The sequence below is a fragment of the Centroberyx gerrardi genome, chromosome 14 (genome assembly GCF_048128805.1).
Source record: "Centroberyx gerrardi isolate f3 chromosome 14, fCenGer3.hap1.cur.20231027, whole genome shotgun sequence".
NCBI classification, from domain to species: domain Eukaryota; kingdom Metazoa; phylum Chordata; class Actinopteri; order Beryciformes; family Berycidae; genus Centroberyx; species Centroberyx gerrardi.
Genome location: NC_136010.1, coordinates 7,230,743 through 7,252,967, shown reverse-complemented (window position 1 = coordinate 7,252,967; position 22,225 = coordinate 7,230,743). Strand labels below are relative to the sequence as shown.

Genomic DNA, 22,225 nt, shown 5'->3' with positions numbered 1-22,225 from the left:
TAAAATAAGGAGATTATAAAACAGATTTTATTGTCCATGTTGATTCATTATGAAAATAGAATAGAATGTCCTTTTTGTAAATTGTCCCCACTCCAAAATTCACTAACATAATGACATTTCCAAAATAAATGTTCAATTGTTTCAGGGCAAGAATTACAAAATACACATTTGTCATCAAAGTCAACTTTGAATCTTTTTAAACTGGAGGGGTTATGACCGTTCTGATGAAAAAAAGGTTGCCTGGCTCTGCCTACGTCATCATTGTGCGACGCACATGCTGAGGTGAAAGTGCAAGCTGCCATCTTCGAAGAGATCTTTCTGATTAGTTAGGCAAGCAAACAAAAATTGTGAGTTTCATGATAACTCTTTTGCAGTTTTGTCCGATCTACCAGCATACCGAATAGATATTTGAACATTTATCATAGAGAGTCGGTTTCTTTACACCCGGTTAGCGTGCTAGCTCAGAGCTGGACCGGTCTGCTGATGGCTGCCTAGCTTGGCTAGCTAGCTCTGGCTGTAAACAAACACTATTGACAGTGTCGGCTGTTGCTGGCAAACAACCTAAAAAGTCTACAGCTTTGTTACTCCATCAACAGATCTTCTCTGTAACCCAGTCCGTGGAAGAGCTCGGTGGACCGGGCGGTTTGAGACAGTTTCACGCTCTGCACGCTGCATGCCTAACCGGGCTAGCTAGCGACACAACTTCAGTTTTGATGACATTGCGAGTTTCTCCAAACTAGCTCAAAGCTCAGTTGGTTAGTCTCCAGTCGGTTTGGGGTTAGTCGGGTCACAGGCACACCGTCCACGGCCATGTCGTCCTTCTCCGAGTCGGCTCTGGAGAAGAAGCTGTCGGAGCTCAGTAACTCCCAGCAGAGCGTCCAGACTCTCTCTCTCTGGATCATCCACCACAGAAAACACTCCGCTCTCATCGTCAAAGTCTGGCACAGAGAGCTGAAGAAAGGTGAGAAGAGCTTTTCATCATGTTGACTTGTGGTCTGAGACTGTTCTGCTTGTTATAAAGTCACCACCGTCCTTAGTAGTGTTATGTTGTGCTGCTGCACATTATCAAACCTCATTACTGGTGTTATGTGACGTTCAGATTTATGGGTGATGCTTCTGGAAACTATAGTGAAGAAAATGTTATCAATTACTGTTTATTACTACAACTATTAAAGGAAAACATTATCTTAAAACACTTTTAACAGCTACTTTCAGCAGTACACATCAGGTTTTTGTCTCAGTGCCTCAGAATCAAAGAGCATGGGCTTCTTTCTAGACTCACCATTTTATACTGAAGTTCAACAATCACACAGGGAGAAATGCATCATAGAAGAGGCAGAGAGACCAATTTCTCCACCCACAGTAGCCTCAATAGACCAGAATGCAATGCAGCCACAAGACATGTTGACTTGTACAAGGAGCGAGACTCTTCTCTTTTTCTCCTCTCGAAAACCTCTCTTTCTGTTGTCGCTATATTGCTCTCTGCACCTGCTGTTATAGCTGAATGCAACAAGTTCAGGCTCATGGGGGTTGTTGAAAGGTATTCTGGGAAATGTAGGGAATCACTAACTGCAGTAGAAGGCAGGTTGAAGGAACTGGGTACGCCAAGAAAGTAAATTACAACACTCCATCACAAAATAAGTCCTGGAACGCACTGAACATCACAAATTGATGATATCCCGAGAGTGTAGGAGCATCTTAGGGTGAATTTTTCCTTTCAAGTCTTGAAATGCGGTGTCTTAAATAGATATGAAACTAACTGCTGTTATATTCTTGATGTGTCCTTCAGCCAAAAGCAACAGGAAGCTGACGTTCCTCTATCTGGCCAACGATGTTATCCAGAACAGCAAGAAGAAAGGACCGGAGTTCACCAAAGACTTTGAGTCTGTCCTAGTTGATGCCTGTTCTCATGTTGCCAGGTAGGTGGGAATGTGATGCTGCCGCTGTATGCTTTCAGACAGCTGGAAATGTTGGTCAGTGTGTATGAGTGTGTGTGTTTGTGAATGGGGGGTGGGGTGGGAACACATGTGCATAAGTGCCACCCTTACTACTAGAGTCTATGTGAGAAATAGCGGCATTTACTGTATCTCCAGATTGTTCAGTCCTTTATAGAAACCTGCATTCCTCCTTTTTATTTCATGCTGATTACAAAGCAAATTACTTATGGGGATAATCATGTTTTAAAGGAATAGTTCACCCCAAAATAAAAAATTCGGTCATTTTCTACTCACTCCCATGTCAGTCGAAACTCCACTGAAGTTCGTTAGCGCCCGTAGTTCCTTCTCAGCCTTCTCCCAAACCATTGAAGTTTCCATCAATTTACACACAGTGCAATTGTTTGTCCACAAAACACTTGGATTATGCTGTTTGGAAAAAGTTTTGAATATTTTATGCTTTTTTTGGAACTGTAAAAAGATATCTGTTCCTTATTCCTCTCCTCCCTCTCCCTCTCCCTCTCCCTCTCCTCTCCCTCCCTCTCCTCTCCCTCTCCTGTCCTCTCCTCTCCTCTCCACCCCTCTCCCTCTCCTCTACCTCTCCTCTCCTCTCTTCTCCACTCCTCTCCCTCTCCTCTCCTCTCCTCTCCCTCTCCCTCTCCCTCTCCCTCTCCTCTCCCTCTCCTCTCCTCTCCTCTCCTCTCCTCTCCTCTCCTCTCCCTCTCCACTCCTCTCCTCTCCTCTCCACCCCTCTCCCTCTCCTCTCCTCTCCCTCTCCCTCTCCCTCTCCTCTCCTCTCCTCTCCTCTCCTCTCCTCTCCCTCTCCTCTGCTCTCCTCTCCTCTCCTCTCCTTTCCTCTCCTCTCCTCTCCCTCTCCCTCTCCCTCCTCTCCTCTACTCTACTGTGTCCCAGGGAAGCAGATGAGAGCTGTAAGAAGCACATGGAGAGGCTGCTGAACATCTGGAAGGAGAGGAGCCTCTACAGAAACGACTTCATTCAGCAGCTCAAACTGGCCATTGAAGACTCCAACAGCCCCAAGCCTGCAGGTTGGTTTACAGCCGGAGAGCCTGCTGTTTGTTAGACCTAGACCTGCTACAAATACGTGTATCATAAAGCCATGAACTGTCTTAAACTCACTCTTTTGGTTGTGTGCTAGCCACCAACATCAAAGACTCTGGTGAATTACCTGCCATATTATTTTTCATTAGAACTGGCCGTACAGCTTGATAGTAACTAGGTGGATTGTTAACGGACAGAAAATTTAGTCAGTATTATTTTTATCTGAATGGAGAAAGGACCAAAACTTGTCTTCTGTGCCTTTGGCCCTTGTGCTCCCTGATGTTTGCTTGTAATTCTGGTGATGTAGAAATTTAAGCTTATTCACCTGTTGAACTCATTTTAAGTTGCCCCGAGGAAGAGTGCCAGTTAAATGCTTAAATGTAATGTAAACTGTTATGTAAATGTATTTCTGATCCATATTACACATTATAGTGGAAAAACCCAAGAGATTGTAATAGTGGTAGTTGCCGTGTTGTAGGCAACTTTGACTGGTGGTCACTTGATTTGAAACTTTATTTTTTTTCTGTATTTTATAGCTGGTGAGTGGTGACTTAATTGGCATCCTACTATAACGTAACTTGTCTTATGATTCTGAACTCAAATAAATTTGGGGAAATTTTAGGAAAATGTATATTTTTTCAGAATAACAACCTAAAAGTTTTGTGGAATTTCCCTTTAATACTCTGGCCAAAACAAAGTCAAATAATTCAAGTCAAAATTATTGGTATTGTGAACTAGTCTTTTGTGCTGTTGACCTATCTATAGTTTAATATGGATGACCTGTCATTTACTGATGTTATACATGTTTTTCTGTTCTGTGGTGTCTAAACTTGACTCTGCAGAAGAGAAGAGACCTGTGAAACGAACCTATCAGAAGGTCCAGGAAGAGGAAGAGGATGAAGATGACGACTACAGAAGCCACTCCTCGCCTCGCAACTCAGACGCCTCCGCAACTCTGCTGGTAGGAGGCTGACATTTGGTTTGAACGGCTTAAAATGTTGAAAAATGATCTCTCGCAATCAGTAAAACTGCACTAGGCAACTTTGCACATCGGGGGTTACAAATGGCAGCGGGAGGTAACTGTTTGAACTTCAATACCTAGAAATCACGTAACGTGACGTCAGTAAACGCACGGCTGGTCTGTGATCGCTTCATACCAAGGGATACCACAGGGACAAGAGAGGCAAAAGATCTACTGGTGAGTCCAACTTCCTCTGGACAGAGCGCTGCTCACTGCTGTGTAGGAGACAGTTTGTGTTTCAGTCTTCAGTTTCGATTCGTCCCTTCATGTGGACGGAGAACGCTCTGTTCTATTGCAGGCCAGCTTTTTGATTTAGGCTGACGAGACAGGTGTATTTTTTTTTTCACATAAAAATCTTGCCTAGTGCAGCTTTAATGTTAAAATATTGCTTGCTTTTCTTGCATCTGACTCTTTTCCAACTCTCCATTCTTTCCCCACTTCCTCCTCCCCCCTTCTCTCTTCACACACTTTTCCCTCCCCAATTCATTTTCTCCCACCTCCCATCCCTATTTCCCAATCTCTTGTTGCTCCCTCTATCCCCTCACCCACCCATCGACACACACACACACACACACGCACACACACACCCTCTCCAGACAGAGGAGCTGGTGAAGGCCCTGCAGGACCTGGAGAACGCTGCGTCGGGCGATGCAGCCGTCCGTCAGAAGATCGCCTCGCTGCCGCAGGAGGTTCAGGACGTTTCCCTGCTGGAGAAGATCACCGGTAAGACCTGACAGTCTTTTTGGACTATTTTGCTGGGTTATTGTTTTTTTATGTGGAATTGCTGGAATATTTTGAAATTCCTCACATGGCTCTCTTGCAACCATTAAGCCAACATCATTCTAGATTTTTATTGAAATGGGTCGTGGCAGCAGCAAATGTAATAGGGTTCAACAGGGGGGGAAAAAATAGAGTATAAGAATAAGTATATGTATAAGTATAAGAATATGCACAAATGGAATCTAAAATAAAACTGTAAAGAATAATAAAAACAGTAAAACAATAAAGAAATAAAATAGAATGTAAATAATTGTAGTTACATATATTACAGTTATATGTATGTAAGATGGTAACAATTTAAACACATTAAGATTTAGGATTACTAAATTAGAAATATGTGCGGTATAAAAATGAGTATGCATAAACATAACAATATATAAATAAAGATAGGAAAAGTATCATTATATACACATTATGAAATAGTGGGAACCATTATGAATATTGAAAATCATTATTTGCAGAACATAAGAATGAGAGGTATGTGAAACCGGAGGAAGCGAGTATGTGAATGTACAGCAGTATATACAGTATGTATTCACATTAACAAGTCTACAAGTTCCCTGCCTTTTACAGCAGTGAATTGAATTGAATGAACTGATATTCCCCCTCTGCCCCATTCAGACAAGGAGGCGGCAGACAAGCTGTCGAAGACGGTGGACGAGGCCTGTCTGCTGCTGGCGGAGTATAATGGCCGCCTGGCCGCGGAGCTGGAGGACAGGAGGCAGCTGGCGCGCATGCTGACCGAATACATCAGCAGCCAGAAGGAGGCGCTCAGCGAGAGGGAGAAGAAACTAGAGGCAAGACACTTCATACACAAACATAACACAGTCAACAGTGTGAGGACTGGGACAAAGATCACTGTCTCAATGCTCTTGGCTGTGTGTCTGAATATGTTTGTTTGTGTTTAGTTTGTTGCTCACTAATTCATAAACAGTGTGAAATATCCTGAAGGTTGTATGCTAATATCCCAAACTCAGGCTACGTTTACACTGCAGCTGAAAGTGTCCCAGTTCAGATTTTTTCCCTCTCATGGGACACAAATCTGCTGTTTTCTAGTCAGTGTGAACAACAAAAACCTTTTTTTCAATTCCACTCTGGAACACATGGATTTGTGGTACAAAATAGTATCCTTTAGATTTGAACACTCAATTCAGAATTTGTCAGCGTTGCCAAGACAAAAAGTAAATCTTACATCATTTACCGAAGACAGTTGTCATAACTTTGGTGTTGGCATGGAGGACGTTTCATTCATTTCAGTCAAAACTCCAAGGTACTTACTGTAACCAAATATGTTTGAAAACATGCGGGAGAAGCGTAGGGACGAAAATGGATGTGACATCTTTTGTTAGTGCGTGTCATTTCATATTGGTATGGGTAATGGGTTTTACATCCTAGAATAGATATGAACAGTCATCTAAAAAAAATCTGATATGAGCAGCAACTTGCAATTGAGCTTGAAGGCCTGCACTGAACGAAGCCCATGTGGCTCATATTCGACTAATTTGTGGGATTAATTTATTTATTGGTTTATTTTTTTCAGGGACAATGCACATCAATAAACAGTCAAACTGTAAATGAGCCAGAGTTAGCCAGAAAGGCTAGTTTTCATCTGCTGTCCTTGGCCAGATGTTTAAAAGGCAGCCTAAAGTTTCAAATAAGATAGAATTAAAATGCATAATTGTTGGCTGCTCAGGGCAAAGAGACTAAAAGTTAGAAAGGGTTTTAAATTATTGGTTTAAATCTTGTCTAACACCAGTTTCTATTGCATTTGGCCCCTCTGTAAACAACTGTGGCAATAACGATTTAATAGCCAACTAGAAGGGCACTCAGAGAGCGCAGAACTCCGCCAAGGTTCATGCTATTATTGCTTGTTCGTGAATCGGATCCGGATCCGCTCCAAAATTTAATGGGTTCTTCCTTGGCCCATGCTACACCCTCCCACAAAGTTTCATGAAAATCGGGCCAGTAGTTTTTCCGTAATCCTGCTAACAAACAAACAGACAAACAAACAAACAAACGGCACTGAAAACATAACCTCCTTGGCGGAGGTAATAAACTAACTAGTCTAATCCCAGTGCTTTGTCTTCTTAACTGTCTTCTTAACTGTGCTTCACAGGAGTACAAGCAGAAGCTGGCGAGAGTGACCCAGGTGAGGAAAGAGCTCAAGTCCCACATCCAGAGTCTGCCGGACCTCTCCCTGCTGCCCAACGTGACGGGAGGCCTGGCCCCCCTCCCCTCGGCCGGCGACCTCTTCTCCACCGACTGAGAGCCAAACTCTCCCCGCGTTTACTCCCCGAAACCCGCTGCGGTGTCCCCGACCGGGGGAGCACACGCTGTCGGACCCTCCCTAACCCCCCCCACAGACTAGCCAGCCACCTTTGCTAACTCCAAACCTGCAGGGCGAGAGAGAGGGAGGAAGGGACGATGGAGGTTTTGGTGAAATCAAAATGCTCTGCGGGGGAAAAAAAACAAGAGACTCTTTCATCCCGCTCTCGTTCGATTGTCAAAGATTCTACTCCACCAGCTTGGAACAAGTTTGCTTCCTGTTTGTTTTTATTCTCAATTTTTTATGCTGGGGATGTCAATGATTTGGGAGGGAGGGAGGGAGGGGGGGCGGTGGGGCAAAGATGCTAAGCTAATACAGACATAAATGTTGGTTGTCAGGGAGTGTCAATCGAAGCATGTCTTTCTGTATGGTCTATTTTGGTGCTGATCGAGGATGGTCGGCTGCTGGCTCTCACACTGCTAATAGGATTGTGAAGAGTGTGTACCATTCATTACTTTTATTTCATTGGTTTTCAGTTGGTGGCTTTTTATTGACACATAGTCAACTAGATGGTCTTGATGTGTGTGTATTTAGAGAAGATATGGGAGAAGAAGGGGGCGGGGGGGTTAATGTGCATTTTTTTTTTTTTTTTTTGGACGTTTCATGAATGTTCATAGTCAACAACTGTTACTCAACACACTCATTTCGGCAACAATTCCCAGGAGTCTGTGATTAAACATGTTTTGTGGTAAAATCCTGACAACAGGCCATGCACAGTTGATGGAACAGTTTTCAACAGCCAATAATTTCCTCTCATTTAGCGTCACAGCTCCCATCTGCAGCCATTTTACAGCATCCGTTTTGTGTCCCTCTTAGCAAGCATTCAATTTGATTCATTTCCAGACAAACAATGTTGCAATCCATATCTTTTAAGCAGTTGGTTTCCATGCTGACTTTGGATATTGAAGGTCAAATTTACATTCATGAAGTTAGCGTGTTCTAGTAATTTTCTCTATAAATCTCTATAAATCTCTATAAAAGCACAGATCCCGAAAATCACAAAAAAAAAATGCGATTTTCACATTTGCTTTTCAAAACATGGCCTGGTCTTTACTTTTTAAATGTGTAAAACCTCCGCTTCATATCTTCAGTTGTAGTTTGTTCTCAAGAGTATATTCTGAGAAGGCAGTAAGGTGAGAAAAACTGAAGAAATCATCAAAGCTGTTTGAGTTTTAGTCCGTGTGTGTCCAGTGTTGAATTGTTTTACTAAAAAACACAGCTTCAGCTCTGCAGTCCCTTTCTCAGGTGTCCATTCACAGAGTAACTGTCATAGTTTTTTATAAATAGCCGACAATCCACATTACAGTTCCTTTAGTTTGGATCGTAGGGTCAGCAGGAGTAAGATTCCCAAAGCAATTTGTAGGCAAAATGGTTTGTGATGTAGTTTTTCTGTCAAGGCCACAAGAGAATATTGTTTGGAGAATTCATATTTGATTTTCAAGTGTCTGTGTACAGAAACAAAAGTCATTTATTGAAATATTCTATGATACAAGGCTTGAGAGATGTATAGCGAGACAAACTACTTATGCTGCGAAAGCTTTTGGAACCGACCGTGGATCCATCTGCTGGTGAGAACAAATGTCTGCCGATGTTACAGAACAGACAGAGGTAAAGGTTAGTCATAACTCATCTGCTGTAGACCTGCGACACCACAGGCCCGGGGGAAAACACTGCTGCAAATCCTTTCAAAAAAAACTTTCTGTGATTTGATTGATCTTGCCTAAAAAATCCTCATAGAATAGTCAAAAATAGTGCGGAGCTTGGCTGCTTCAGTACAGTGTTCTTAAACTATAGGTGGGAACCCAAAACGAGTCTTGGTGGGTTCTCATATGATCTGATAAAATATGATAAAAGATCTAGTAGGTTATAATGAGCCTGGCTGTCAGGGCTAAGCTAAATGTATTCACTTTATAATTTAGTCTGAGTTTAAGAACGTTTAAGAGTAGAGAAATTTCTACGTTTCCCCTTTAAACTCCACTTTACCTTTCATTTTGACTTAGGGCTGGGCGATATGGTTGAAATCAATATCATGATAATCATAAGGATGTCCATATATATCACAATATTGCTCACGTATGCAAGATCACGTTAAATACATCAAATTAATGTTCATCCCATTGAACTGAATGGTAATGTTAGGTGTGATGGGTCAAACAAAACTGACAATATTCCTTAAAATGTTTCATACCTCATTTTGTCCGAGTTTTTAAATCAAATTTGCTTGTTATTTAGACAGCAGAATTATGTCATATTCATAGTCATATTATTCCACTTAAAGACGATAAACGATAATATTGAATTATCGCCCAGCCCTGCTTTGACTCACAAGTGTCACTCAAAAATGAATGAAATGGGAAACAAGGTTTTAAAACAACCAGAACGGGGAAAGCAGCTGTCCAGCTCCAGGCCAGATGTTAAAATTATTATTATTATGAGGAAGGATTTCAGCGACGTTTTGACCCAGGCTTGCTTTACTGTAGATGTTAGTTAGATCTTTTCTTACCTACTTACTGTGTGGCATGTGTTTCTCTCTGCAGAATCATACTGTACTACCAGGGCTCTACCAGTAGTGGTAGTTTTTTTTTTTTTTTTTCTGTAATGAAAGTGATTCGGTGGATGCCAATAAAATGGAACCATTTGAACAAATACCTGCATCTTTCATTGAGTCATTGTAAAGCGCAGTCTGTAAGATAACTATACAGACAGAATACACATACAGCAGTTATATAGACTATTAGATGTGTTGCTTGTTGGAGAAAGTAATTAGTATTTTTCTGTGAAACTAGGACTTTTATTCAGTTGTTAAACAGCGTTCACACAAAAATAACTTCTTTTACTACACAAACACAAAATATAAAAACAAAAATAACTCATTTTGTACTTATGCTGCATGATCAAATACTGGAATTGAACACAGTGACACTACCAAGACTAAATCTCCCGGTTCATTAATGTCACTGATTAAATTTAAGGCAGGTAATCAGTAATCAATGTGCAAGATTATGTTTTGAAAGTAGTCTTCCCATCTCCGATATGAGTATTACCCATTGTAGTCCAATGGAACAAAGATGAATGTTAGTTAGTGCTGTGATGCTTTTGGGAGTCCTGGCTCCAGTAACGCACGTCACTCCTTCACCACGACGGTGATGAAGCCCTTGATGTTCCTCAGTTTGTCGCTGTCAAAGTTCACCAGGAGCACAGTGGAGCCGCTGCTGGTCGGAGTGAACTCGACAGCGGCCTCGGCTTCCTGTTTGGGACCCACATCTCCAATCCTGGAAGAAGAAGAATATGAAACAGAGATGAGTTTGAACTGTTATGTTAACTCTTGTGCATCGTTCGATTTTTATTCATATGTATGTATGCTGCTTTGAAGAAAACATTTCAGTTAGTACACATGCGTTGGTAATCATAAATGCCATAATACTCCTTAAGATTTTCTTTACTGTGATTATGTGTACTTTGGTGCTTTGGTGGTATGGATGTGCCTCATAGCTGCATCAACATCATGCACATAATTACAGTACAGAAACACCATCCTGTGCATTAAGCCAGTGGTTCTTAAACTGGGGGTTGGGACCCCCTAGGGGGGTGCAAGATCATTTTAGAGAGTTGTGGGATGTTTTACTGAATAGGATAGGAAAAAACATATTTCGACTATACAAATTTATGTTTAATTTTTCTGATTTTTCTCAGATTTTTGAAATACTGAATAGTTTTCAGCCTCAAGGCCTCCTCTGATAATCATATAAAACAACCTGAAAAGGGAGAATCATCTTTGGTTGAACTGTTCACCACGAGTAGGGAGTGAGTGAGTAGGCATTGTTTCATTTTAGGGGGTTACGAGCCAAAAAGTTTAGGAAAACGTATAGGAAAGAGAGGAGAAAGAGTTGCCACAAACTTAATGAGAGTCATAGAGAAGCGCTAAGAAGCCATAATCCACTCTAAATCAACTCCTATATCCTGCATCTACAGCTGGGCTGAGCTGACGTACTGCAGTGTGACAGGCTTGCCCTGCGTGAGGCCGACTCCCTCGCAGGTGAAGCTGCAGTCCTGCAGCGGCTCTGGCAGCGGGTTCAGCAGGCTCAGCTCTGCCTTCACTGGCTGGTTCACTGTGGCTTCTCCCACCAGCTGCACAGAGGTCATTTGGTATTTAGATAATCAGGTTTCATCATGTTTGACATAATATGAAGAAAAAATGAAGAAAATTACAACCAGACTCATATATTGATTTGAGATATGGACTAATTATAATGGGTTACAATCAAACCTGGGTCAAGTAATATTCACAATACAATGAGTGCCACAAGGTTTACACAATGACAGTAAAGCGGTATTTCCTAATTTCCTAATTTCCTTAATTTAGCACACCTTTCTGTGATTGGTAATCTACCTGACCCTATATGAATTGTCTTGATGTGGTAAACCCCACCCATCTGGTTCTCCAAACAGGTTAACACAAATTATTTGCAATTCCAGTTTGATCCAGATCTGGTTAACAAAGAGAAGGGCAGACAGACTGACTGACAGACAGGTAGTGAGTTATACTGTATCCATTTATACTGTAAGATTTTTCAATCTATTCCTCCTGTAGGTGGCGCAACAATGCAGCTGTTTAACCCAGACCCGGTTAAAAGTTTTCAAAAGTTTTCAATCTTATTTAATGAAAAAAAGTCTAATTTGCTTCAAGGTTATGAGGTTGTTATTCAAATTCTGCCACGGCAGCAACAATCCAGAAGTGTAATTTCTTTACCTCTTCATAGTTACAATATGAACCTATTGTATAATATAACCCAAAGGCTCTGCTGCTACAAACTGATTCATTCTGGCTTCTCCCAAAAATCTAACAATAGAGAGCTTTCATCACATCACATTTATCATCACATTTATTGCTCATGGACAGGTTTCATCCATCCATCCATCCATCCAATCCATCCATCCATCCATCCATCCGTACCTTGATCTCTATATCTGGCTCATCCAGTACAATGATCTTCTCGGCCTTGTGGAAGTCTACGGTCTGCTTGTCGATGGTGACGGCTGACAGCTGGATCAGCCTATCAGAGGAGATCACTGATCCATAGTTGTTATACTTCACTCTGAGGGAGAGGCGCCTCTCTGAAGAACAACACAAAACATACTGTTTTATTATCAATTCATTAATTTTCAATGGAATTTCAGCTTTATTAGAGAGTGTACAGTGGAGCGGGACAGGAAAGTTGGGAGAGGGACTGAGAGAATATGATTTTTGTCAAAAACCATGTTGAACCCACCAACGTTGTGAGGAAGTGGTAGGCTATAAGCTTACATCTTTCTTAGAGATGCTGCTGCTTCCTTATAAACTTTAATCTTTGCTCAGGCACAGATGATGAAGATTGTGTTCATTGGCTGACAATGGAAAGACGATTTTATGACATTATGTCCCCAGGAAATGAACTCCCATTACTTCTACTTCCTGGAAAACAGAGTATCTTTAATGGTGACCTCATGCTGCACCAGTAGGCATTCCAACCAATGACATCATCACAGATTTCTAAACAGTCCCGCCCCTCTGCCCCTTCCCATCAAATAAAACTGCCTTTCTCTCCCTGGCTGATATTCCATTGGTTTACACTTTTGAATGATCCCTCACTGCGTTTTGTCCCGGCCCAACATCCTGTTTCAACAGGAAATACATGAAAATCCAGGAAGTAAAGATGCCATTTCATGGGGTCTTTAGATCAGCTGCTCACATAGTGTGAAACCAGCACAGGTTATTGTTTGCAGTCGGAGTGAAGCTGCTGAACCAACCTTCCCCAGAAGGCACCTCCACTTTTTTGGAAGTGAACCCGCAGTTCTCTCCTTGTCTCCCGTTGTAGCCGACGGCTCTGGCGAACAGCATGAAGGTGCAGGTCTTGGTCTCCACGCAGTTGTTGGTGAGGAGAGCGTACACCTCGAAGTCTGAGCCCACGATCATCTCATCGGCCAGCTTGATCTGAAATGAGAATCTGAGCTTTCAGTCTCTTATTCACAGAATATTCAGTAATCAAAAAGATAAAAAAAAAAAAAAAAAAACATTAAATAAACTCCCAAAAGCTGAATGATGATTCTATTGATGATGACACCATGATCATAGGAATAACACACCTGAATTCTGCTGTAAATTGGATTTTTCACAGTCACAAAAAATGAAAAATGACTTTTTCACCTTGTTAGCTGGTTTTCCATGTCATAATATAGACCCATTTAACAATAAATGCCAAAAAAATTCAAAATTTGTATTTTGTTGTAATGTTAATGCTAGAAAACAGTGTATAACGGTGACCTCATGCTGTACCAGTAGGCGTAATTAAAAATTTCAACCGATAAAACCATCACAGATTTTTTAACAATACCCCCCCACTCACCTCTCCCATCAAATACAACTGCCTCTCTCTCCTTAACTGATATCCCATTGGTTTACACTTTTGAATGAAATTGATTCTCTAAAAATGCTGTTTCATTGTGACTTTAGCTTAAAACTTAAAGCAACATAAACACAGTATTTTCCCACTTTAGGATTAATAAAGTTTCTATGTAACTGTCTATCTAAGAATGGTATAAAACCTTGAGGCGGAGACCCGGCTCCTCTCCCTTCTGCTGTAGTTTGTTGTGGTGCTGGGCCTTCTCAAACACCTGCCTCTCCTCCTTTGAACCTGAAACCATCGGGACATAAGATAAGTTCAATTTTTGTTCCTAAACTGGGACAAACAGCAAACTGTAATCCTTTAGATTTGAATGTACCAATGTGTAGTATATGCATCTTTTGTGATTACATCTTTTCAATGGAAATAACTGAGATAATCTGTGAGTTTCTCCCACTTTATAAGATCTGGACTGTAATGTTTTTGGACATAGCTGATCTTGAGCGGTCCACTGCTACAGTCAATAATGCTCACATAAACACTAAACAATAGGACCAATGTTATCAATTATTTCAAACTCTGGGTGATTATTAATTCCTGGTATTCTCGCTTAATGACTATGTTTTGATTACCTATTTTTATTTTGTATTTATTGCTTGCTGTATTCATGCTGTATATTGTTCATTTATTCATTTATTGTTTTCAAACATTCACCTTGTTTTTCTTTTTTTAAATTACATGCTCCATTATCCTGCTCTTCTTTATAAAAATGCAATAAATAATTGTTCAAAGACAATAAAAAAAATCTGTGAGTTTGTGTCTGTATCCATGCATGTGTGCATGTGTGAGTGTGAGTATGTGTGTGTGTGTGTGTGTGTGTGTGTGTGTGTGTACAGTACAGTACTCTGTCTACACATGCGGCTCTGCAGTACCTTCAGGATACTTGTACTGGTGTGTGATGTCGTGTCTTTCATCCAGGCCCACAGCTTTGGTGCTGATGCAGCTTCCAACAGACTTGGTGGAGCCACTGAACTTGACAAACTCTCCAGTTGACAGACGCACCAATTCCACAACATCAGCGTTAACCTGACTCCACACAACATGAGGAAAATCAACATGAAGCAGAAGTGTTGTAACAACCTCATCACACTGAACCAAGAGTAACTACAGAGTAAAATCTGTGTAATATTGAGGTATCAAGCCTGGCTTTACTTGGTCATACAGTTACCATAGTGTTATCTAGTACTTTCATACTAGGTACTGGGTAACAACACTGTAACAGCCTCATCTTTCTTCTGAACTAGAATATGGAAGTTGCATTTAAGAGAGATGGAAAGGACCGATAAGCTAATGTTTCCAAAGTGCTACATAGTAATTATTCAGTAATGATTGCACAACTTACTACATTAATGTAGTACTGTTATAATGCTAATACTCTCGGGTAATATTGCTAATTATACAGACTGGCATTTAACCAAGAAATTACACATTATAATTACAAATAGTTACTCATTATTACTAGAAATTATCAGTTACTTTCTGATAATTTTATGTACTTACACACTTATTACCCTGTGATTTGTGTAAAGTGCCACCAATGAAACCTCTAACTTGGGCCCTCGAGTCCAGAGACATGGATAAATATGAACTATTTTAGCGTTTTTTCTTTAAAATGTTACATGGAGCTCAAGAAAAAACTCACCTCAGCAAAAACAAAGGGAGCGTCATACTTCTTAGTCAGCTCTCCTTCCCTGATGGCTTTCAGTGGGACCGGCCCACAGCAGAAAACACCTGCAGCATCACACATGGATCAGACAGAGAGAGAGAGAGAGAGAGAGAGAGAGAGAGAGAGAGAGAGAGAGAGAGAGAGAGAGAGAGAGAGAGAGAGAGAGAGAGACTGGGTTCAGTTCTTTTTTGGTGAATGGTGGTGTACAGCTTTTCTTCATTGGCATTCTGCCCTGTTTGAGACAATGCTGGTGATTCACTTACACTTGAATGAACACATTCAACTAAAGTGCCAGGGAAATGGACAGGCTCAAGCCATTTTAGGACCCTAACTTTGCTTTTGAAGTCACAATATATTCAAAATATACAGCCTGCAGACCTCCATTCAGGACCTGCTCTGTTGGAACAAAATCCAACTCCCACTTGTTTCTGCTTTAAATGGTTTTGGAGAAACTTCCACCCTGCTGTTCCCGCCAGCGGGACCATCATTACAAACACGGTACTGTAAGCAGCCAAGCTTTGTTCAAACCCACAAAACTTTATTTTTTAATTCTAGTCAAGATCCCATGGTTTCCCTATGATACCAAATATGGCATGCTGAATTACAGGGAAATATGTGTAAATTGATGCACAAGACTTCTAAATTTTTTTCATTTGCTGTAATAGTGCAGCCATATAAAATGTCATCTTGTATTTGAATATTTCACTCAATACTACTGAACTACTTACTTTGAAGCTACTTAAGGTGAAATTTAATGGGAAAGTCTAAGGTGCAAGTGGAAGTTCACCTTCACTCTTCTCCTGCGGGGTTGGGTCGCTGGCTTGCCATCCATCAAACCCCGACCCCAGATCAGGACGAGTCATCCAGTTGTCCACCCAAACATGGAAGTTCCTGGCACAAATGGTGTATATGGGATAATGCAGAGGTTCAACATGAGCATTTTACTTCAAAATATGAAAAAATATAGAAAAAAATGTACATCATATCACACTGATTAGCTGTATTCTATGTATGTGTGTATGTGTGTGTGTGGCTGAAAGGGTATTTTATTTACGTGGAGTGTATTTTATATATGTGTACTGTATGTCCTTATCTGTTTATTGTCACTATTTTTGTCTTTTAATGTGAAGCGCATTGAGCTTACCTGTGTATGAAATGTGCTACAGTACAAATAAAATTGACTTGACAGATGCATGAGACGTGAGAGTGAGAGAGGATATGTTGTTGCTGTGGAGAGAGAGAGAGAGAGTGTGTGTACATGCGTGTGTGTGTGTGTGTGTGTGTGTGAGAGAGAGAGAGAGAGAGAGAGAGAGAGACTCACCATATCGAATCCCCCCCAGAGATTCTTTCCCCGTCTTCATCATAATGTTTCTCTATCAGCAGGTTGGCGTTGGTGTCATGAGCCGACCCAAAATTAGTAACCACTCGACACGGGACACCCAGAGCACGAGACACTGGGCGGGAGAGAGGGGAGGGTCACACTTCATCACACCGGGGATTCAAACACACACTTGAGATAGCTGGTGTCGTGAAAGATAAACAATAAAGATATCAAATAAAAAGTGTCAGACAGGGGCAGCTTCAAAGTCTGAGAGATTAGATTCTAATTTTAGGGTCTTGATACAGAGGTAGGGTCGATAGTAGTGGAGGCTGTAAGTGGGATGAACTAGAAAACATTGGAATCAGAAAACAGTTTCTCACACTTTAGTTTTTTTGTTTGCACCATATATACACTACCAGTCAAAAGTTTGGACACACCTGATTGAATGTACTATATTTTTCATTATCTTAAAGCCATTGATCTAAAGGCTTATGTTTAAATGCTTGAAATTTGTTTTTTAGACAAATATAAATAGTGAAGTTGATCCTATGTATGAATTTCTTTCCAAAGCCTTTGCCTTTCCATCAAGGCAAAGGGCGGCTACTTTAAAGAATTTTAGTTATTTTAGTTATTAAAGTTATTTTAGTTAAAATGTAAGTTTTGATTTGTTTAACACTTTTTTGGTCACTGCATAATTCCATTTGTGTTATTTCATAGTTTTGATGTCTTTAATATTATTCTAAAATGTGGTAAATGTGGAAAATAGTAAAAAAAAAGAAAAATGTGTTGTGTCCAAACTCGTCAAAAGTCAAACTAGACACTTATTACCCTGTAATTTGTGTAAAGTGCCACCCATGGGCGTAGGAAGCAGAGTGATGCCTCTTCACTTGATCTGCTGGAGCAGAGCAGTCAGCAGGGCCCAATAAACTGTCATTATGAAGCAATTCCAGGTAATCAAGAAGCAAGATGTCCAAACAGCACTACTGGTCAGATGCTGATAACATGGGCGTAGGCAGCCCATCAACTAGTCAAAAGTATCCTATAAATATTTGTATCTTTATCTGTTTTTAATTGTTAGGCTATTTCATTCTTTATTTTTATGTATTATTAACATCATTTTATCTTTTATTTTATTTCATTCTATTAATTTTCAATGTGAAGCGCATTGCACTGCATTTGTTTGCATAAAATGTGCAATATAAATAAAGCTTGATTGATTGAACAATACTGTTTTTTGCTTTTACATTGACTGGAGATGCATGATGGCCTCCAATGGTTTATTTTGTCTTTTCAATCTTAACACACACTGTATGAAAAGCTTTACACACACTGTATAAACTGCTTTTAACTGCTTTTAGCATTACAGTAATTGAATGAATGAATGAATGAATGAATGACAAAGAGAATGCAACATGTGAATGACATATCTCAATAAAACACAATCACTCGCACACACCAACCTGTGTATTCAGCAGCCCAGCTCAAAGAAAGACCCAGAATGAATGAACGAGTGAATGAATGAATGAATGAATGAACGAATGCATGGATGAATGAATAGAAGTGCACAAACACACAAACAAATGAATGACTGACTGAGTGAACGGACAATCAATCAATCAAACCAACCAGTGAGCTGCATACTGCGCACCCACCTGTGCATTCAACAGCAGCGAACACCCAGCACTGTCCGTACCGCACCGGGCCGCTCTCTTTCCACTGCCGCAGGACGTCTCCACTGCCGATCCACCGACTCGGATGAACCCCGCCCGAAAAATCAGACCACGACCCCACCAACACCCCGCTGTCATCATTACTGTTGATCTGTGGCCAGAGACAGGGGCAGAAAAGGGAGAAAGAGAGAGTAAAGAGAAAGGGAAATCAATATAATAACATGGTAGATAGTTCATTCCCATCTGTCCCATCAACACACCTGTTATTGTTTCTGCAGTTTTTATTGCATCCATCCAAAATGGAATCTGCAGGCTCTTAAAATGTTCATTTTTCATGTTTTTATCAAGTTACATTTATTTCTAGAGTGCTTTTAACAAATGGGTTTGTGGCAATGTGGCAAAAATAAAGGATGCAAATACAGATAAAAGCAAGGATAATTATAATTCTAATAGCCTACTAATACTAATACTAATAAGGATAAAAGAAGAGATAGAATAAGTACACTGCAAGCTCCAAGAAAAGGCTCCAGACCCTGTGTGTTTGCGTGTGTAAACAAAGAAGTATGAATGGAGTTTAAAGTTAAAGTAGTTAAAGTTAAAGTAATAATCTGCAACATTTTTATATAAATGAATGTTTGTTTTGCTACTCTCTATTGCCGTTTGGTACAACACAATAGTGATTCAAGCAGAGTAACATGTTTGTGATTTCTCCTTTGCGTGAGCACTTCCCATATATATATATGTTCTATCTATTTTTGAAGTACATACCTTTCAGACAGCCTATATATAGTGCACATTCCTGTTATGATGATCAAAGTTGACTGGGAATGGCCCTGGAAATATCATAGTGACAGCTACAGTATCATGACACCCAGTATCACTACACTCAGTTTCCTGTATGAAATAGCCCTGGAAATCTAATTTATCGTATATAGTGGCAGCTATCTTGACTTGAGTTTTCTTTCTTACGGCAGTCTTTGCCATCTGCTTGGAATCAGTCAATCAATAAAAACTGAAACCTCTTTCTTCAACTGCAACTTCACTTGTTCCTATCACAAAAGTTGCCGGGGGAATTGAAGGGAAAGTTACGAGGGAAGGAAAGAGAACGATAAAACATTCAGAATAAAGAGGAGCAGACATGAAGAGAAGGAGCACCATGGTAATCTCCGTCGGCACGGCTAAAATGGCCTTTCACAGGCTGGTTAAATGGCTAATGAGATTTCACAGTCTCCCTCCCTCCCTCCATTCATCCTTTCTCCCATCACAGGCCGGACGCAGACCTACCATGGCGCTCAGCACCCGGGTCACATAGATGGGGTTTCTCCTGGCAGAGCAGTCCTGGTCAGCGTCAGACACAAATTTAGGATTATCGTCCAGGATCTTGAGGCAGATATCCAGAACTCCAGGCTCAAACTGTAGACGGACACACAAACAGAGGAGAGGGAGATATTTGAGGAGATTTGTGGAGGATTTGTGTCAGTTTTATTTCAATTCAGTCCATGACAATGTGATTGAGTGAAATTTAAGGGTTGAAATCTTTTTTAGAGGTGTTTTTTGTTTCAGTGAGGTAAAAACATTCAAAACCTCTAGGAACAGAATAATTCAATCATCAATTGTGTACAGCTTACTGAATGTGGTATTGAATAGATGTAAATGAATGAGATTTTTACCTGGCCAAAGTTCCAAGGAGACCCTTTGATTCGTTTATGCGTGCCTCTGTAGACCAGCCCATGTTGAGCTAAAACATATTCCTGCCTCTTCCCCTCACTCCGCATATAAACAGCATCTCCTGTGAGACAGTACAGACAAAGCACCGATTAATTTAGACCAACGTGACATATTATATTTTAACATCTCACATCCGATGTTTTGATGTTGGCATGTTGAACGTTCTGGTGCAAAGGATGGCACCTGTGGATATTTTGTCATTTGTTATTTTTGTGTGCTCATTTATTTTGGTTTAGTTCGTTTAATTTAAATGATTTTAATTGAGTTTAGTTTAGGTTTAGTTCCACAAATGATAAAAACACTAGAAAAAAAATAAAGGAGAAAAGAAATACAAGCTGCAGATGAAGCAAACCCCCCCCCCCAAAAAAAAAAACCCTGAGGGGATTCAAACTATAAGATGAATAGATAAATAGAAACTTTTTAATGTACTCACTGGGGCACCAAGCATTAAAAAGCAGGATGAACTCCCCTAAGCTGGTCTTGTTCCCCTCCTGGTCCAGAGTCAGAGAGTAGACTCCTATGGGGGCATTGGGGCAGGAACTGATAGACACAGACACTGTGTTTCCAGAGGGACCATTAGTGGCGGATGCGCTCCACTCAGTGTCCACTGTGGAGTCGCTCAGACCAAAGGAAACCTTGGTATCTGATTCTTTCCTGGGTAACGGACCTGGAGGGAGACAGACAGACAGGAACACAAAATATTAAAAAAATATAAATACATACAGAGACACACAAATCCACATACACACTCGGGTGATGCACTCCAAAATCTCTCTCTTTCTCTCTCTGTCTTTCTGTCTCTCTGTCTCTCTCTCTCTCTCTCTCACACACACACACACACACACACACACACACACACACACACATTTGAATCTACTCTGTGGAAGACACAACAGCAGTACCTGTCTCGACTGTGAGTGTGAAGCTCGTTTTCTCAAGTGTGAACTGCTGGCCGCCAGGTTTCAGGTGTAAAGTGACGCTGAAGGGCTGCCCCCTTCTGACAATCAAGCGCTCCTCTCCATTCAGCTCTGTGTGATGGCTGCTGTTGTTGCTCTTGATCTCTAGATCACAACGCTCGATTTCCAAGACTGTGGACAGATAGATATATAGATAAGATAGATAGAAAATCAATGACTGTTCACTTTTAAATCACTTTTCTCACTTACTTATCCCTTTAAAAGCACATGCATCACATATATTGCTTAAAATAGACTAAAACTAGAATTATTTGTCAAGTTTATTTATATAGCTCTTTATCACAAGCATGTCTGAAAGGGCTTTATATACCATATCATATACATATCAAAAATATTTGTCTTGATAATTGATGTTATATTGATGACTTTATCAAAATTTGATCCTGCTCATATTGTAGTGCTTCACAGATGATAAATCACAAGAAATAATTTGCAAAACATTCGCCAACGGGGATACTGTATCACTCTGCACCTAAAATAAGTTATAGATCTGAGTTATCTAATGTCATCCTCCATTCCTGCTCATCACATTTCACACTCCACTATCAATCCTGACACTTGATCAAAGAAGAAAGTCTGACTCTATTATGTTTCACAGAGGGGAAACCAGATAGAAACTGCATCTGTATTTCTAGATAATTCATGAAATCAACTCCTGTCCTACAATGTGAGACAGAAAAGTTTTTCCTTTTACCTTGAGTCATGTCTGCAGTGAAGTTCCTGTCCCTCGACTTCTGTATGTAAAGTGAACCTCAGCTGCAGTCGGTGCGTATTGGTTAATAACCCTGCTATGTAACCGCCAGTGAGGGATATTTGTAGCATGTGAAACCTGAGCAGGATGCCCCCGTCTTTCTGTCAGTCCGCCCATCAGTAACGCTGTTTTTAGTCATGAAGGGCAGACAGACAAACAGCACCCTTCCTCTTTTTTCTTTATTTGGACTGTTGCCATTAAAGCTGTCAGGTTGTGAAAGGATTACATTCCTAAAAAGCACATTTCCATTTAAAAAAAAAACCAAAACCTTAGTTTTGCTCAATATACCAAAACAAACCAACTCATAATATCATCTAAAGTGTTACTATTTTGCAAGAATAGGTCTTTAGTTAGCAAATACATTTCTGTATAATCTCTTTGAATTTTACTTTGTACCAATATTCATTTTCAAGAATAGGTGTCACATGATGGGTATAATTTTGGAATGAAACCTCTATAGTGTCAACAGAGTAGCAGCTTTAGATAACAAACCTAACAAAATAACTTAAAGCCATAATGACATGTTTCATGAAGATGTGAGTGCTTCACAGC

At 40.5% G+C, this 22,225-nt stretch overlaps 2 protein-coding genes across 3 annotated transcripts; one reads left to right on the top strand and one right to left on the bottom strand.

Moving 5' to 3' along the window:
* Positions 1 to 308: 308 nt before the first annotated feature.
* On the top strand, positions 309 to 7,366 carry rprd1b (regulation of nuclear pre-mRNA domain containing 1B). 2 transcript variants are annotated; one of them, XM_071923655.2, is made up of 8 exons: positions 309 to 961; positions 1,790 to 1,919; positions 2,847 to 2,980; positions 3,836 to 3,954; positions 4,096 to 4,191; positions 4,611 to 4,737; positions 5,416 to 5,591; positions 6,911 to 7,366. In XM_071923655.2, exons 1-8 carry the CDS (start codon positions 811 to 813, stop codon positions 7,058 to 7,060), a joined length of 1,083 nt encoding a protein of 360 aa, XP_071779756.1. In that variant the 5' UTR covers positions 309 to 810; the 3' UTR covers positions 7,061 to 7,366. The 2 variants fall into 2 exon arrangements, with proteins under 2 accessions (XP_071779756.1, XP_071779757.1); XM_071923656.2 differs by lacking the exon at positions 4,096 to 4,191.
* A 2,481-nt stretch (positions 7,367 to 9,847) lies between these two features.
* Positions 9,848 to 21,703, bottom strand: LOC139930443 (protein-glutamine gamma-glutamyltransferase 2-like). The gene is made up of 15 exons (XM_071923645.2): positions 21,617 to 21,703; positions 20,848 to 21,033; positions 20,379 to 20,612; positions 19,888 to 20,006; positions 19,502 to 19,630; positions 18,200 to 18,368; positions 16,548 to 16,680; positions 16,014 to 16,117; positions 15,203 to 15,291; positions 14,433 to 14,586; positions 13,703 to 13,791; positions 12,908 to 13,091; positions 12,075 to 12,235; positions 11,112 to 11,248; positions 9,848 to 10,392 (listed from the first exon to the last, which is right to left on the bottom strand). The coding sequence occupies exons 1-15, from the start codon at positions 21,624 to 21,626 to the stop codon at positions 10,245 to 10,247; spliced, it is 2,046 nt and encodes a 681-aa protein (XP_071779746.2). The 5' UTR covers positions 21,627 to 21,703; the 3' UTR covers positions 9,848 to 10,244.
* Positions 21,704 to 22,225: the final 522 nt, after the last annotated feature.